General features: G+C 32.8%; 1 protein-coding gene across 2 annotated transcripts in view; it reads right to left on the reverse strand.

The window, feature by feature from the left end:
* Spopl (speckle type BTB/POZ protein like) overlaps positions 1 to 19,852 on the reverse strand; it is a 56,236-nt gene that overhangs the window by 15,299 nt on the left and 21,085 nt on the right. For both annotated transcript variants that reach the window (XM_071619215.1, XM_071619214.1), the window contains exons 2-5: positions 4,256 to 4,389; positions 3,954 to 4,075; positions 3,531 to 3,682; positions 1,986 to 2,113 (exon numbers count right to left, since the gene is read on the reverse strand). In XM_071619215.1, coding sequence (XP_071475316.1) covers positions 1,986 to 2,113; positions 3,531 to 3,682; positions 3,954 to 4,075; positions 4,256 to 4,333 — 480 coding nt within the window. In that variant the 5' untranslated portion in view covers positions 4,334 to 4,389. The remainder of the gene's footprint in view (positions 1 to 1,985; positions 2,114 to 3,530; positions 3,683 to 3,953; positions 4,076 to 4,255; positions 4,390 to 19,852) is intronic.

The raw sequence follows: 19,852 nt of genomic DNA on the forward strand, positions 1-19,852 counted from the left end.
AAGAGTAGTTAAAATCTTTTAGGTTTCAAAGATTAATCCAACCAGCTCTATTTTCCCTTTTTATTCATCAATTCCTGCATTCTGCATCACTTCTGGAGAGAGGATACAGAAATATCCACCTACCTCTGGCCAGTAGAGCCACTATATGGACCTTGCAAGATTAAGCTATGTCTTGCACATACAGGTTAGCCCCACCTGCCTTACCTGTCTACAGCACCACTTGCAGGGGAGGGAGAGGAGGCAGTTCTTTAGGTGGGGCAGTGCAATGCTTCCTCCTCTTCTGCAAGCAGTGCTGGAGATGCTGTAGAAGGAAGGGCATCCATGAGAGGGGTAGAAGAAATGATAGAGGGCATGAAGAATATTATTTTAAAGCACTTTTTTGCCCACCTATGCCAATTATGATGCCCAGAGTATAAATGTCTAAATTAGTTTTTCTTTTTTTAAAGTGCATATTTCAGAATGTAAAATGGGATCGGATCAATGCCAACTTAAAAAATGCCTGAAACAGTGAGTTCTACTTTTAGGGGGTTACTAGCATGTATTATTAAAAATCTGGATACCAAGCATATTTCAAAAAATATATCAAAAAGTCATAAACTTAATTTCAGCCTTAATTCTGAATTTCTTGGTTGTCTAGGTTCCAGTATAATACAATTAGGAAAAATCTGCAAGTAATATTTCAATTCTCAAAAAAGGATTATTTTATAAAAAGAGTCATTCACAGAAGACATAGAGTATTTGCTTAGCATGTACCAAACTTTTAGTTTAAATTGGATTAAATAACCTAAGGACCCTTAAATTTTAAGATGACATCTAAAAAAATTAACACATTCAAATTTAAGAAAATGCTAAAATTCTGGAAGATTCTACATTAAGGGTGTTAAAATTTTTAAATTCTGTAAACCATGTTTATTTAGAATGCTACTTAGAATACCTGCCTATTGGTAGCAAATGTTTTAGTTTATTTTTCCCCTCAAATAATTTAACCTTGCTCAAGAGACTGTGGTATGTGCTATATCAACTACAAGATTCATTTGTAACTAATTATATAGTTCATTTACCTTATCCAAGTGAAAATAAGTCAAACTATATCATGTCTAAAGCCAGATTTCAACTGTGACACATATTTGATTATGATACAACTTGACACACACTTAATTATAATCTTACCAAGAAATTTTGCACATTCACTATAAAGAGGTAAAAACTAACATATCAATTAAGGAAGTTATTGTCATTCTAAGACACTCAGCTGTCCACATTAATTTATTAACACATTTAATGATAATCCCAGCATCTTGGGAGGATGAGGCAAGAAGATCGCAAGTTCAAGTCTTTGCAACTTAAAGAGACCCTGTCCAAAATAAAAAATAAAAAGGGCTGGGGATGTAGCTCAGGGGTAGAGAACCCATGGATTCAATCCCTACTTTACATATATATGTACTTTACATATATAGGTATTTTATGTCAGATAGCTTGATTACATCATTTTCAACTGGCTTTCTTATATAAATTATCAATTGCCTTAAGTATTTCAATAAACTATACTAGTAACAATATCACCCATGAATTCACTCTTTAGATGAACTTCAGAAATTCATATAGACAAAACTACTTAATGATAATAATGAGGGAAGCAAATTCTAACCTCACATTACGACAAATCATAAGTATAAATTACTGACAGCTAAACACTGAAAACTTTCAAACTATGATAAATATGCATGTCCTTTCTTCAAAAGAAAGAAAAATTTAATATACATATACATATACAATTCGCAGCCAGTGATATGAAAGAATTTTTTCAGACTGGGGCACCCAAAGTGATTTCTAAGATAATTTAATTCCCATTTTCTGATCAAGCATTTACAAATGAAACCTTATATCAATTACTTAATTTTTAAGTACCCAATATAAATCTAGTTTACATATTTACCACATCACCAAATATAACCATGGTTTTTTGTAATATAAAATATACCCACCTCACAAAATAATGTAAGCTTGTCATCTGGTAAAAGACCATTAGCTTCATCAAGCAAAAAATCCCTTCTAATGAATTTTTTAAATCCCCAGTCCTTCCCTTGCACAAATCGATATGCTCTTTGGCTTTCTGGTGGAAAACAGAAATTTAAATAAAATAAGTATCCAAGAGACATTTTTTTAATGATAGCAAAGGTAAATGAAATATACAAACATAGCACTTGGCTAATACATGCATCATAAAAATTCTAGATATGTGTTCCTACATTAAGTATTGAGTCTGAGAAAACAGATCACATTGCTACTCAAATTTTGGTCATGATCAGTGAGTGAGCTCAATTTCAGACTCTGAATCTCTTAAGAAGAAAAGCAAATAAAATCTCATGGAGATCTTTTTAACAATCTTGAGCCTAAATTAAAATAGAACCAAATATGTTGGAAAAGCATACTATTCATTATCTAATATCAGAACTTTATTAGAAACATATTTCTTGTTTCTGCTTCTCCCCTTAAAAACGTATACTCTATATCACTCAAAATCTTTTAAGCTTTCCTGGCATATCCATCCCATTGATTTAAGCTTTACTAAACTACAGAAAAAATCATAAACTGGTGAAAAAAGATAAAAGTAGTATTTACTAAGTCTTTAGACATAACTATCTCATCCCATAAAAAAACTTTTGAAGTTCAAAAGATGATTTTAGTATAATTTTATGAATAAATATCCAAAATAAATGTTTCAGGTGCCTACAGTACTGTACAACAAATATGTACTATGAAAAAACAAGATCCTTTATAGAAAGTATTCATCATCTTGTATGGAGAAAAAAAATCAAGGCAGAAAACCAGTAATCTAATAACCAAAATACTCCACTATCTTAAATACAGACATTTGTGAAAATATATGTTCCTTCAACAATAAAAGATACTATTTAAAAGGTGTACTTTTTTTTGAGTGAGTTACTTGATTCTATGATTCACTTCAGAAAATATTTAAAATTTAACGTGTCAATTCATGAGATATTTTCCTATTATACATACTACATTTTCTATAATATTCTATTATTATTTTATTATGAAGCTCCAGGTGACAATATGTGGATCCTGGACTGAATTTAATAGTTCCTGATTCTAAGAACTGATTTTCTTTTGGTCAGTATTGAGTTCACTGCTCAAAAAAATTCTAGTGACAAAATACTGGGGCATTCCATCTCTTCTGCATTGTTCTCCAGATTTTATTACCTGGCAAAAAAGAAATGGGAGAAGTATTTCTTGAACACTTTATTATATCTGCCAGGTACTGAACAAGGCACTTTTTCCTAACAGCCAACTATATTTTCAAATGACAAGTTAATGTAATTTCAAGACATGAAGAAGTAAAAATATTAACTGCTCTTTGAGGTCTTATGAAGTATAAGACTTAGCAAAACAACTACGGCTTTGTGCTAAAACTTAAAAATGAACATTAAACATTTTGGGCTAGGTAGATTTTAGTCAGGGGAGGGGGCCCTACAGAGACTTCTTCACTAGATTTGCAAATCACTTACCCATTGCTTTTGTTTCTTCCCTTTTAGCGTTCAGAAGAGAAAATTTGAATTTTGCTCGAACTTCACTTTTGGGGCAGCTGACTAAAAGCAAATATAAGGACAAGTAGTCTTTACTTTCATCATCTAATCCCTTTGGGTTTACCCTCAGGCACCTAAAATAAAACAATAGGCTCACTTGGAGGAATATTATACTTGAAGCATGCAAAAGAGAGGCAATACTGAAGTCATCTGTTAACATTACAAATAACACTCCTGTAAATATTCAGTTATTTACATTTCTCCATACCATTAGGAACTTATTACCAATTTAATATAAGATCATACTAACAGCCACCCCCTTAAAAGCAACAATAACAAGAAACCATAAGGAGCTGATAATCATATCAAAAACAAAAAACAATCCAAACTAAACAAAAATCTTACCATTTCATTTTGTCACTTGGGCCAGATGAAAATGTTGAACTTTTTAACACTTCACCCATTTCCTCTCGACAAAAACTGAAGTTATTAATGGTCCACATGTAGGAAAACTTTACTACTTTAACCTAGAGATTCAGAAAGTCACTTTTTATAATGATTCTATGCTTTTAACTTGTCACATGTTAAATATAATATGATTCACTCTTCATCCCTTCTAATAACTATACCAGAGTGTTTTATAATAATGTTCTTAAGATACTGTAACATTTATAAAAGACATAAATTTTTTTTTTAAGAGCATATACCTGTGTGTAACACCAGCTTTCTGCTATAGGACCAGTGGACATATCTCCAGGCAGAGGTGGGCTGGGTTCCCGAGACATTATCACCTTATTATAGTCTTTTATGATTTATGCAGTAACCCACACAGCTGAGTACTCTACCTACAAAGAAAATAAATTCTTAAAAGTTTGACAGAATCAAGAAGAAAGATACATGAGTAATAATTCAAAATTAGATTTGGAGGACTAAGGATTTCAAATAATTTTAATAATTTTTAAGAATTGAAATCATAAGGCCTTGTAACATATGACACTTGAAATCTACAAACCTTTTATAGACAAGACATTATTTTTTCAAGAAAGTTTTCCAAATATATGTGCATTTACATAAATATAAATGTCCATTTTTAATTTTATATATATATGTATAAAATTCACAAAACAAGGCCCACATAGCTTAAGAGTTAAGATCACATCATGAAACTTTAATGATATTGATATCTGATTCACCTTTTCCTTGAGCTATTTATGAAAACCAAAGGAGTTACAAAGTTATCATTATAAATAGTTACTCATCTGTCAGATTCCAGTTTTCATGAAGATTTCTACAAAAGTCTACATCTATCTCTGACAAACAGGCTCACTGATAAGACTGTCTCTATCAGAGTGCTTCTCACTGAGATGTACTATATCATAAAGTTTTCTTATAACCTGGTCAGAATATTACTGAAAAGATGAAGTTTTGCAACTTGAAAAGTCTACTAAAGAGCTAAATACCATACATAAATACCATACTTTATAGAAGTAATAGTGTTTCAAAATTACATTCCTACCAAAGGATTTAAGACTGAAGAACCTGCTTTTAACTTAAGAATAAGTGAAGAAAATAACATGCCTCCAATGAGGGGAAAATATTAGGAAAAGAAAAAAAGGACATCAACCAAAATGCAGAGAAAGTTTTGCTTTCTCTTTATTCTACTGAAAAATATAAGATGAAAAAACCAAGACTGAAAAAAGCTGTCTGAAAGACACTCAGAAATAAAAGAGCTAAAGAAAATATAAAAACATGTAAAACTATGAACAAAGAAGCACATTAAAAATCTGTATGTGAAGAAATTCAACATTGGGGAAAAACATCACATCAGTATAAAACCCAGAGAAAATGATAAAACAGTAAAAAATATTGAAGACAGAACAAAATCAGAATTACTCAGCAAGTAATTATTCTATCAAAAGCAAATGGAAAAGCAGTAACAAATCAAATATTAAAGAAGCATACTCTCAAGCTGAATAAAGAACTTGGTTGGTATGACTGAACTCTTCAATAATCAAATAAAATCAGAAACCACCACTGAAATACATTTTTATGAAATTCAAATGAGAAAAAAATTACAAATATGTATTCTTTAAAAAGAAAATCAATATGGCCTCATATTTCTACTAACTGCTAAAAGCCTTAAGAAAAATAAAATAATCACTATAGAATTCTAAGTGGGGAAAAGGCTATAGCACAAGAGTTTTACAATAAATCATGTTTTTGCTCATTTTTAAAGGTAAAATTTCATTTCCAGATGTGTAAAATATGTATGCTTCCCTCATAACTGTTGAGTGGAGGAGATAAGTTCACTCGAGTTACTTTTTAGCCAAAGATACATGAATCAAGAAGAAAAACAAAAACCTCTATATAATGGTTCTGAATTTTATAGCACTTCAGTATGTGCAAAAAAAATTCACGTCTTAAAACTGAATTTGCAGGTCAAATCAAAACAACTCTTATAAGAGTGTGACAAAATAAGTCAACTGGATAAAATACTAAGTAAAAGTATGAAACCTGGGCAGAGGGGGGGAGGGTACTGGGGATTGAACTTAGGGATATGCAACCACTGAGACACATTCCCAGCCCTATTTTGTACTTTAGTGACAGAATCTCACTGAGTTGCTTAGCACCCTCACTTTAGCTGAGGCTGGCTTTGAACTTGTGATCCTCTTGCCTCAGCCTCCCAAGCTGATGGGAATATAGGCATTTGCCACTGCGCCTGCCTGGCTGAAATAAGTTATTTTTAAGGCACAAAATCAGTGGGCCAGGACTTAGTTTTGAAATACATAAGTGAGGAAAACATATTCATCTGATTCTTATAAACAAGAAAACAGCTGATTCAAAACCTGATTTAAAATTTTTTCAAAGGAAAAAAAAATTGCTTAAGTCATTATAAAATATTCATCTATAGGTATTTTTAAAAGTAGCTTTATAATATATTCTAATATATATATTACAATATATTCTTCAAGTTCAAGAAACATTTTGGTGAAAAAAAAGTATAATAACTAAATAAATATTAAGCTAGATAAGAAACTAGTAAATTAAAAGAGGATGGTGCAATTGCTATGAAATGGCTAAAATTTTTTCAATTAAATAGCACAGAGGCTACTTCAGATAGGGTAACAAGGTTTCCTTGAAGAACCAAAAATAAGAATAGGTAGAAATGCCAAGAGATGTCTGTAACTGAGAAAAAAGAACAGCAAGTACAAATGCCCTGGGGCAGGAAAGGATTTGAGAATACTTCAAGAAAAAGGAGTCCAATGTCGTTGATTTCACAGAAAAATTTCATTCAGGGGGAAAACAGTGTAATTTAGCCAGGCATGGCAGTGCACACCTGTCATCCCAGAGACTCAGGAGGCTGAGGTAAAAGGATCGAAAGTTCATGGCCAGTCTCAGCCTCTCACAGAGGCCCTAAGTAACTCGGCGAGACCCTGCCTCAAAAAGGGCTAGGGATGTAGCTCAATGGTTAAGCACCCTTAAATTCAATCCCTAGTATCAAAAGAAAAACAGGAAAAAACCCTGTAATTTATATAGTATTAATTCAGAACAAAGGATTCATGAAAATAAAGGAGAGGGAGGAATAAAAGCAGGAAAACTAATTAGGAAGTTAAGAGTAGTATTCTGAGGAGATAATGAATGGTATACCAGAAAAGATAGGGAAAGGTTCCCCTCAATTGAAGCAAATATTTTAGATTAACAGAATTTTTAATGAATAAAATTAAAAGAAGGGGAAATCAAAGATAGATCCTAGTTTGAGACCTAAGGAACTGGGAGGATGACAGTGCCATATACTAAAATGGAGAATGTTAAGTATAAAAATACTAGGGACTGACTGGGGGACCGGTTTCAATAGAGTGTTAGGTACAACATCAAAGAAAACTTCAAGTGGAACAATTTTTAAATTACTTCTTTGTAATTAGATTGTTTGTCCCTTCCCTTTTTAATAATGGCTTCTACACTAATGCACTCACCCAAATGTATTTACAACTCAAATACTAAAGAGTTCCTATCATGTGATATGCTTGCAGCACAATACAATGAACAGGGGGATCATAGGATAATCAGCAAGCAGACAGGCAAAAAAACACAAACAAAACAAAAACGGACAGGGTGATGACATCGGGGATATTCTTAGAAGCACTCACATGTTTACTGCAGCACTATTCACAAGAGGCAAGACAGAATCAACTACAAAAAGCAAACTGAATAAAAAGGTTGCAAAGATGGGATATGAAGAATGATGGTGAACAAACTACATTTTGGCCACTGTATTATAAAGTATTAGGAACTTTCTTTATTCTTTGGTAATTTTTTGGGATGGTTGGTGATAATTTCAATTATAAGGAAATAGATTTAGACAGTTCCAAAAGCTTATTTTAAGCAGTAAGATAATTAAAAAGTGGTTCAACACAATTTCTCAGGCAATGCTTTTTCCACAGAATCATGCTGCTCTTCAGATATTATAGGGCTTAAACAGGCCTTACCTATCTGTCCAAGCCTGAATTTTATAAATGAGGATCAAGAAAACAGAAATGGACTTAACAGAAACTGAACGGTTTAGATAAATAATAGTATAAAGAATAAAGAAATGATCTCCCAATGTCCGTTTCAGTGATCATTTCTGTTATTTTTCCCCTATTAATCAATCTGCACATCAACAAAAAAGGGTTGCTTCAATATTCTATTGTATATATAGATGCTCCTTGACTTACAATAGTATTACATCCTGATAAATCGATCAAATATTGAAAATATTATAGACTTTTTGAAAATGCGTGTGATACTACTGAAAATAATATCTAAGCTACTGAACATGATAGCTTAATTACACAGTATACTCTAGAGTAACAGTTATTTACCTGCATGGCTGAATGGAAACAGTGGCTTGCTGCCACAGCCCAACATCATGAGGGTATCTTATTGTGTTTCGCTATCCCAGGAAAAGATCAAAATTCAAAATGGTTACTACTAAATGTACACAGCATGATTAGTATTGAATGTATATCACTTTCACAATATTATAAAGTTGAAAAATCATAACTTAAAGCATCCTAAGTCAGGGACTACCTATACATGTTTTAGGAATTTTAGGTGTGATATTGCCTGCTTTTATTAAAGAAAATCAAGAATATACAAGATTATCTTATATGTTAGAATTAATGTTCTGCAAATATACATCATACACATACAAGTTACCTAATCTTATTAGAAAAAATTCAAATAATTCGAAAATAGAAACATGTCATACATGCACACACCATCAAATTTCCTCTCCTTCCCAGAAGATTTCACTGATTACTATATCAATAAATGAATTCATATTCTTTCTACATATGGTTGAGTCCCTAACTTTCTAGGTAGAAGTTCACAGAGATGTAATAAATATGCACACAGATGTGATAAAAAATGGTGGAGAATTCCAAAACTCTATCCCTCTGCAAAAATCAATGAGTAAGCAGGCAAAAAAAAAAAAAAACCATGTCAGAATTAACTTTTTTTGGAACTCTGAAATCTAATAAAAAACTTACGGCCACTGGTATATTCTTAATGAAGAAAGAAGCTACTGAATTTCAGTGAGAAAGCATTATGGCATTTTAACACACCTGCTTACTATAGCCTCTCCCCAGTTCAGTGTTCAGCCACAAAATCATTTCAACAATTTTGGTAGAAGGTGTTGGTACCAGAGAGAACAATATGGACCCTATTCTAAAAGAATTGTGGTTGTGTGCTTGGACAGTCTGGAAACTCTCTTGAAGGACTAGTTTGGGCTCTGACATCTATTTTATTTTATATCTGTAGTGCTGGGAATTGAACCCAGAGTCTTTTACATGCTCAGCAAACACTGTGCCACTGAGGCCTGACTTTGGGATCTGACATTTATCAAAAGGATTTAGAATTAACTACATTACGTACAGCCTGCTAGAGCAATAGGAGCTGCCACAAGCAACAGCCAAACAGAAGAGCCTGGGAAGACATTACCCAATAGGAACAAGAGAAAAAGAAACCAAAAAAGGTAGAAAAAATATTTAAAGAAATAATGTCTGACTCTAGATAGGGAATAGGGGTGGGAGGGAAAGGGAAGGAGAAGGGGAATAGCATGGATGGTAAAAGGAGACCCTCATCATTATACAAAATACATGTATGAAGATGAGAATTTGGGGTCAACAAACATTAAATACATCCAGAGATATGATAAATTGTGGTATAAAGGTGTATTAAGAATTGTAATGCAAAAAAATAATAATAATAGAGAGCTCATGTATAATGGCATAATTTGGCATGAACACACTTTATGAAAAATGGTGTTGTGAGTGGATAATTATGATTGTAATGCATTCCACTAATATCATGTATGTAAGAAATCTTAAAAAGTTAAAATTAAAAAAAAGAAATAGTCTGAAAATCCTCCAAATTTATTTTAAAAACAACATACATTTTATACATTTATTAAAAAACAACATATAAGCCCTATCTCTCACCATGCACAAAACTCAGCTCAAAGTGATCAAGGACCTAGAAATTAAACCAGAGACACTGTGTCTATTTGAAGAAAAAGTAGGCCCAAATCTCCATCATGTTGGATTAGGCCCCAACTTCCCTAATAAGACTCCTATAGCACAAGAATTAACATCAAGAATCAATAAATGGGGTGGATTCAAACTAAAAAGCTTCTTCTCGGCAAAAGAACAATCAGTGAAGTGAACAGAGAGCCTACAATTGGAAACACATGCACATCAGAGCACTAATCTCTAGGATATATAAAGAACTCAAAAATCTTAACACCAAAAAAACAAATAACCCGATCAATAAATGGGCCAACCAACTAAACAGACACTTCTCAGAAGAAGATATATAATCAATCAAAAAGATATATGAAAAAATGTTCAACATCTCTATCAATTAGAGAAATGCCAATCAAAACCATTCTAAGATTTCATCTCACTCCAATCAGAATGGCAGCTGTTAAGAATACAAGCAACAATAAGTGTTGATAAGAATGTGGGGGAAAAGGCACACTCATACATTGCTGGTGGGACTGCAAATTGGTGTAGCCGATATGGAAAGCAGTATGGAGATTCCTTGGAAAACTGGGAATGAAACCACCATTTGACCCACTCCTCAGTCTACACACAAAGGACTTAAAAACAGCACACTACAGGGACACAGCCACAATTCACAATAGCTAAACTGTGGAACCAACCTAGATGCCCTTCAGTAGATGAATGGATAAAGAAAATGTGGTATACATACACAATGGAATATTTTTCAGCATTGAAAGAGAATAAAATCATGGCATTTCAGGTAAATGGATGGAGTTGGAGAATATAATGCTAAGTGAAGTTAGCCAATCCCCAAAACCAAATGCTGAATGTTTTCTCTGATTTAAGGCTGCTAATTCATAATGTGGTGGGGGGGTGGGGGCATGGGAGGATTAGATGAACTCTAGATAGGCAAAGGGGAAAAGGGAAGGAAGGGGAAGGGATGGGGTATGGGGTTAAGAAAGATGGTGGAATGAGATGGACATCATTACCCTAAGTACATGTATGAAGACATGAATGGTGTGACTCTACTTTGTGTATAACCAGAGACATGAAAAATTGTGCTCTATATGTGTAATATAAATTGTAATGCATTCTGCTGTCATAACAAATTAAAATTTGAAAAATGAAGAAAAAAACAAACAACAACAACAAAACACATACATTTAGGAGGTTAAATGAACTCCAAACAGTATAAATGCAAAGTGATCCAAAACCAGATAGCTAAAGGTAAGGCTGAACAGCTAGAAATACATGATCTTGAATTTTCAGCCTTCTAAATGGTGAGCTAAATAAGCCTCTTTTCATTATAAAATACCCAGTCTCAGGAGCCAGGCATTATAGTTGTGTGCCTATAGTCTTAGTTACTTGAGAGGCTGAAGCAGGAAGATCAACTGAGTCCACGAGTTTGAGACCAGCCTAGATGACACAAAAGAATTATGTCTCCAAAAAATAAAAGCAAACAAAAAAACTATCTTCAAGCATTTAGTTATTGCATTAGTTACAGCAACAAAACAGAAAACTAACTAACATAGGGGAGGGAGTACATTTCCTACTCTGAAGATCATAATAAAGCAGTAGAGACAGACCCCACTAAGATACTTTCAATATGATGAGGGAGGGATGAACAGACTGACAATGATTTACTTTCACAGCAGGAAGAATGTCCCGAGGAGAGTCACTGAGCTAGATTCCACAAGTTTATAGGATGATTACAGTGAGCTAGACTCCACAAGTTTATAGGATGATTACAAACAAGATAAATTTTAATAGCAAGAGTTCTATGCTGAGACCAGTGTGAATTATTGCTTTTATCAGGAATTCTGTGATCTTAGAGACTAAACTTTCCTTTTGTCTACTCACTCTTCCATAGTTGGTGACATGAAATTATAGACACAAAGACATACACACACAAACACACACACACACAAAACACAATGTGAATACAGAGGGTACTGGACATAAAGATAGTCTTCTTTAGGATTTTCAACTTCAGTAAGGTGTGAAAGTGATAAGCATTCAATAGAAACTGTGTTTTGAATTTTGATTTTTTTCTAAGCTAGCGATTATAGTAAAATATTTTTTCATGAGGCTGTGCAGTAGCAGTGATCCACAGCTCCCAGTCAGCCACACAATAGTGAAGTTAAACAACCAATATTCTACAGATATTTTAAATGCATTTTTACTTAAATGCTTATTTATTTTCAAACTTTACAATGGGTTTATCTGGACAGAATCCCATCATAACATGATGGACAGCTGTACTGGAGTAAGCATAGTAAGCAAAATTCCACTGGTGACATCTGAGGATAAATAATTTAGGTACAGACAGTTAAGGGTAGTAATTACCAAGACAAATAATTAAAATAGACAAAAAGATTATCATGGAGTGCTCTGTTTCCAAATATGACAGAATAGCTAAGAAGAACTAAGTTCTACTGAGAAGTTAAAAAAAAGAAAAGAAAAAAGAAAACCTGGATAAAAATAAATGTATATATGTTGAAAGAAATTTTGAACTGCTCAAGTAATTAGGGTTCCAAGTAAATGGTTCCAAGATTCCAAAAAGGGAACGCTCTGAAGGTGAGCTAACAGATGATAGATACTTTTTTTCTATCAGAAATCATTTGCTGATTCTAGCCATAATACAAGAGTGAGATTTCATGCTTTGCCCAGACTGAGAGTCACTGCCAGTGCAGGAAATTATCAGCAAAGATTCTGCTGGCTTTATGGGGCTGGAGATAAAAACAGGATGCCTGACAGGCTAAGTTCTGGTGAAAAGTACCTTTGAAGATGTCTGACCCTTCTTGAAGCAGGTCTCTCAAGTACAGCAAAGTTTTCAGAAAACTTATATTGCAAAGAAGATAAAGTTCAGGATCTGACACAGAAAGGGACTCGGGTAAGAACATCTTGCTTTTAACAGGAAAGCCTGAGAAGCTAAACTATAGTTGAAGGACAAATCAAATGTACACAAATTTAAATTAGCCTTGATTCACTTTAGTTCCTAACTGAATAAAAGTTATCAGTTTCCATGTTACATCTAGGATGAATTCTCTATGAAAAAAAAGGTATCTTTGGAAGCCTTTACAATTTTCCTACTAATTGACATTCAGTCAATAACTACCAAGTTGTCAAAAGACAGCTACACATGAATGAACAATAGGAGAAAAAAAAAAAAAAAAACAGGCAAGTTTTATCAAGAATTAAATTAAAAAATAGAAATTTTTGGACTAAAAAATAATGAAATTAGAAACAATATAATAATAGCAGCCTTAACAGTAAAAGGTAGGGCTAGAAAACTTTAAGAAAAGTAAAGGAAAATACAGAAAAAGAACCTAAGACACAGTGAGAATCAAACATATATGTAAGTGGAGTCATAGAAGGAAAAGAGATACAATATTTGAAAAGCTGAAGGACTCAGTATAAAATTTCAACTTATCAATATCAACATAAAGGGTAACAACTGAAATTAAAAGTGTTGCTGGCATTAAAAAGAAAAAATAGAAATGGAACAATGAGGAAAAAATAGAGCCCAGAAACAGTCATACACATATATGGTCATATGTTGCTTAATAACTGAGATGTGTTCTTAAAAAGAAGTGTTAAAGTTAGGCAATTTTGTCATTGTGCAAATATCACTAAAGGTATTTACACATAACTAGATGGTAAAGCCTACTATATACCTTAGCTAAATGGTACAGCCTATTGCTTTAGGCTATAATCCTATAGAGCATGTTACAGTACTGAATACTACAGGCAATTATAAGACAATGGCAAGTCCTTCTCTATCTAAACACACACACACAAAGATATGGTAAAAATTCAGTAAAGAGATAAAACATGGCATACTTTATAGGGCACTTATAATGAACAGAGCTTCTAGAACTGGAGGTTAATCTGAGTGAATCACTGAGTGAAAGTGAAGGCCTGGGATATTATTACACACTACTGTAGACTATAAATTCTATAAATTGGGCTACAATAGATTTATAAACAAATATAATTCTTTGTTCAATAATAAATTCTAGTTTACTATAATCCTAGTTTCACTTAAGATACTTAACATTTTTTGAAGTTAGTAACACTCAGCTTAAAACAAAAGTGTACTATTAAAGCTGTTCAAAAGTATTTGCTTTTTTAAATAGTCTTATTCTAAAAGCTTTTTCCATTTAAAAATTTTACCTCATTTTTTATTTTTAAAACTTATTTTGTTTAAAACTAGGATACAGATACACATATTAGCCTAGACCTACATAGTGTAAGAATCATTTGATGTCTGTGCCTTCCACAACTTGTTCCACTACATTTTCAGGGGCAGTAATGCATGGAACTGTCTTCTTCTATTGAAAATGCTTTCTTCTGAATAACTCCTGAAGGACCTGCCTGAGCTTCTTACTGAGGTGTATCACTATTTTCAGAAATATGTCCATGGAAATATGTCACAGACAAAACACTGAACTAAAAAAGCCAGACTTTGTTAGACATATGCACAAAGTTTTAAAACAGGTAAAATTAATTTATTCTATAAAAAGTTAGATATCACAGATATCATATGGCAGAAGTGACAAGACTTTGAAGGATTAAAGGTGGTATCAACATCTGTAGTTCAAAAAAAATGAGAATTAACAAAGAGAATTCAATGTAACAGAATAAGAAATTGGGTGTAGGGCCAACTTTACCGCCTGCCATATTAATCAATGGGAGAGGGAAATTATCAACATATTCTAAGTGGCTATACAGAAATGCACACACAGAAAAATGATACAATGAGATGAATATTACTGACAACTTCCTATAAACTCAATCATGCAAAGAGCTCTATTAATCCCAGTTGCTGACTAAAAGTGACAAACCTCTAATAGCTAACTTCTCCAAGTATGTTTGCTACTGATTCCAGCAAGCCACCAACAAACTTCTTCACCTAAATTTTTCATCTTCTATAACAAGGGAATTTTTCTCTACATGTGCCCTAACTTCTTGAAAGACATATCCTTTCTGTCATTAACAAAAACAATGCCTGATTTAAAAAACCCAGAACTTTCTCATTCAGAAGCATTTCTTTTACCCTCTAATTTTCTGTACAAATATATTTTGTATCTAAATATTTTTTTTATCTTTTTTAGTTTTGGACCTTTTCTTAAATTTATATTCTGAAACAATTCTTATGAATGTTATCTGTGCATTAATTTACACAATAAATTTCATCTTGGGAGATGGTTGAACAATCCAGCATTAAAAAAAATAAATAAATAAATAAAAAACCCAGAACCATGGTGTTCCATGTTCTCTTCTCAATTCCTATGGAACTAAGGTATACAGGCTTCTATCCATTTTCTAATTTCTTGATACCTGGATCAGATACTGTATCCACAATGGAACTTAAAAATAGTATATGGTTCAAGGCAGTGAAGTGAACATTTATTTCCTAGTATACTAAAAAACAATGAAGCCAGATCACGGCTGTAAAGTGAAAAGAGTGATACTGGTACATCAGAAATTTGAGAAATTCAAGACCAATGAATGGGAAAAAATCAGACAAATAAAAGAAGAAAAATCACACTCCAAGATATTAGATATATCCACAATTATTTCAAGGAAACACAAAGATAAACCAACCTTTTATTAAACACAAAGAGCAGGAAAAGGCCAAGTGGCAATCATCAAGATAATTACTTTAGAAATATTATTTAGGCTACCTGAGACAGCTGGCCTTTCCCAAGCTTGCAGGTTTTGGCTTTTACCTCATGCCAAAGTCCAAGAACTGCCCTCTAAAAGTGAAACATCTGTCTGGGTATGTTTCTTGTGAGAATGTCAATTCCTCAGAGACAAATAGGATACAAATGGAACTTACTCTGAATAGCATAACAGACATTAGAGATGAGAAGGGGAGAAAAGATAACTAATACAAATTAAATATTAAAGCACTTTTCCATGCAAAATAAAAGCCTCCTTACTTTGGCATGTGTGTCAGGGGTCACTAAACTATCCAATAAATCTAGAGGGAAGTCATCATTTTGAGATACTTTCTTACTTATACTGTACATATACATAGCCTTACCAGAGGACTGCTGGGCAAACAGATCTGTACCACTGCAGAGAAACAAAGCCAGCCAGATAACATTACTTAACAACATAGTCCTTAAGGAATACAGGAAATATGAGAAATTAGGAACCAGGAAGTCAGATTCTGATAGTCCAATATTCATCTAACAGGTGTTCCTGAAGAGAGTCAAAATATTAACAATAGAGATAAGAGGAAAAATAAGATTATTTCCATAATCTGAAGGAAGACACAAGTTCATAGACAGGCCTTACCAATTGCCAAGAATGATAAATGAAAAAAGACCTATACTTATACAACTCCTGGTAAAAGGTCCGAATTTTTGAAAAAAGGGAAATTCTAAAATTTCTCTTCTTATCTACAAAGGAAAACATCAGACTCAAGTCTGAATGCTGTTAAGACAAGCATAAGTGTTTTTAAGGTCTTCAGGGAAAAAAATTTTAACTTAGAACTCTGTACTCAAATTTATTCACAAATGAGTGACAAAGAACACTTTCGGGCAATGAATACTTTGTTGTTACCCTATACTGAAAATTACTAAACCCAATGAATTCTCCGAACGTTCTCATATAGCACACCCTTGAGTTAAAAAAAAAAAAAGAATATACTCTCAGTAAATCTATACATTAACATTTATTTATACATTAACACACATATTATGCTAGTAGATAGATTTGTAAAGCATTCTAAAATAATTAGATAAAACTTAACAGATAATTTCTAGTATCTCCCAAAATTATGCTGGGTAGCTTTTTAATGTGGATGTCTCATTTTGAAGAGCAGGGCTCTAACTAAATGAAAAAGAAAAGCTCAGAGGAAGGAAAAGAAACTAAAAAAGAAATTAAAAGCATCTACTAGAATTTGTCACCTAGGAAACTTAACTGGTGAAGGCTTCCCTGCCCCACCCCAAATTGGTCAACTGGTGAAGTTTTCATGTAGATAGGATTACATTCCCTTCGCTGTGGGGTCATTCCACTTTGTTCTACAGTAAGTATTTCTATAATCACATTATATTTCTAGATTCAGTTTTTAGAATTGATTCCAAAGCAAACTAAAAAAGAAATTATAGTACAATATGCAAATACCTTGATGATGTAAAATTAGCAACTAATAACTGGGAGGTTCAGGGGATAAGAAGAACAAGACTATCATTCAGAGATAGGTAACATTTAGAGTTGATTAACATAAAAAAAAAAAAAAAAAAACATCAGTAGAAACCAGGAGCAAAACTATGAGCAGATACAATTTAGAGTGGGGAATGAAACTCAAGAGTCAGATGGTGATTAACTCTCTTCACTCTTATGTAATGTGAAAAAATGATACAACTTTACTTTTTAAAAAGTATTATAAGCAGGGGGAAAAAAGAGTACATCCATTTAGAAAAATGAAACCAGTTTCTAGTTGCCATAATCAGCTCATATTAAACTCTCCTTCCATCTCCTCCCCTTTATTTACTGTCTTACATCTGTAATCCTGTAATCCCAGTGATTTAGGATGCTAAGGCAGGAGTATGACCAAATTCAAGGCTAGTCTCAGCAATTTATCAAGGCAGTAAACTACTTAGTGAAATTCTGTCTGAAAATGAAAAAAGAAAAGGTCTGGGGATATAGCTCAGTGGTAAACAACCTGGGTTCAATCCCCAGTACCATTAAAAGAAAAAAGAAAGAAATTACTAAGTCCGGTCCAGTTTTATGGTACATTAATAAAGGTTTATAGACTAAGATTTATTTAATACCATCAAATAATATCTTGACTATGCAGTAAACTTAGTTAAAAAAAAATCAATTACAGGTCATTCCAGACTGACTGCATATCCTATAGCATAATAAATTATAGACATACTAGGTATCTGAGGACCATTTTTAAAAGTCATCATTTGCAAATAACTACATTTATATCCTGCCAGTTGCTAGAAGGCTAATTGCTTTATTACTTACGTGTTAACATATGTGCAAGGCACAAATCCCTGACCTCATAATTTGACCTAGTTCTCAGAGGTCCTCTATGTAAAATTTTCTGATAACTTCAAATGTGTTCAAGAGAATAAGCAAAACCATAATTTTTGTTGGTAAAGTTTCAAATCAGTGGGGTGCAGTGGCACACGTCTCTAATCCCAACAGCTCAGGAGGCTGATGCAGGAGGATCATGAGTTCAAAGCCAGTCTCAGAAAAAGTGAGACATTAAGCAACTCAGACCCTGTCTCTAAAATACAAAAATAGGGCTGGGTGTATGGCACAGTGGTTGAGTGTCCCTGAGTGCAATCCCCAGCACCCCCCAAAAGCTTCAAATTGCTAAAACCAAATATTGTCACCCATATATACATATCTGTATATATGTATATGTAAATAAGAAGCACAAGTATGATGGAACAGAATAATTCAGATACTCTTAACAAAGTATTACATTCAATTTCACTATTTCCTTTAAGAGCAAATTTACTTCTGCATTGGCATACAAAATTTTACAAATTTCAGCAATGGTTTAAAGTTCTAAAAAAACAGAAATAAGAAATTCTCCGTACATTTTTTTTTTTTCTTTCTGGCTAAACTATAAGTAATACACTACACAAATTTTGATACAATTTTAAGTTTTTAAAGTCAACTTAATTCTTTCTCTAATTTGTAAATTATAATAATACTTTATCTAGCTCGGACAGAAATAAGTTATTTCATTTAAAGAGTAATAACCATTTACTCTTTTCTCCTTATGCAGCATCTTAATCCACCCATCTTTATTTATTCATTTACTTATTACAGTACTGGATTAAACCCAGGATCTCAAACATGCTAGCCAAGTGCTCTACCACTAAGCTACATCCCCTGCCCTTTTATAAAATAATTTCATCTTGAGACAGGGTCTCACTAATTGCCCAGGCCAGCCTTGAACTTGTGATCCTTCTGTTTTTCATCTTCCTGAGTAGCTAGGATTACAGGCATATGCCCATTTTAAATATATCCTTTTCTGTAACTTTCCTTGGTAAAAGGATTTAACTCCCTAGGTGCATGCCTCTAATACAGAATTTACTATAATTAGTACAATAATCATAAGATTTTCCTTCAATCTTTAGAAGTTTACTTTTACATGTTATTTTATTTGATCTTCTAAAATGTCCTGTGAAGTGGTGTACTTTACAGATAAAGAAATGTAAACACCAAATATGATCTACGGTTACAGAGGTTTAAAAATTTTTTTTTTAAATCCCAGCAAATCAGAAATTGAATCCAGAATTTTTAATTGAAAATACTACTTTTCCAATTCTAAACTTTCTGATTACTATATTTCATCTAGATGGGATCTCTATCTATCACTGCCAAGTACAGAACATGGCAGATAGTATGCAAATACTGACTGGATTTTAAGTTAATCACTGATAATGAATTACATATTTTTTTAAAAGTACATAATTTCACTCATTGCCTTCAAAGACAAAGTACCCAAACTAATTTACTCTTATAGAATGATCTTGAGAACATCAGGGCTAAGAGGTTAGTTTCTGATATTAGAAGTAGGTTTAACAATAAGTCTCTGGGCCTTGATTTTCTTATCAATAAAATGGGAATAATAAATGGTAATTATCTACAATGATTAATATACGGAATAGGAATGTACAGAAAACACCTAGTAGTGGCTGGTATGAAGGAAGCATTCCATAGATTAGTTTTATTAATATCAATATGAAACTCAGAAATAAAACTAGTTTACAA

The sequence above is a fragment of the Marmota flaviventris genome, chromosome 11, assembly GCF_047511675.1.
Source record: "Marmota flaviventris isolate mMarFla1 chromosome 11, mMarFla1.hap1, whole genome shotgun sequence".
NCBI lineage: Eukaryota > Metazoa > Chordata > Mammalia > Rodentia > Sciuridae > Marmota > Marmota flaviventris.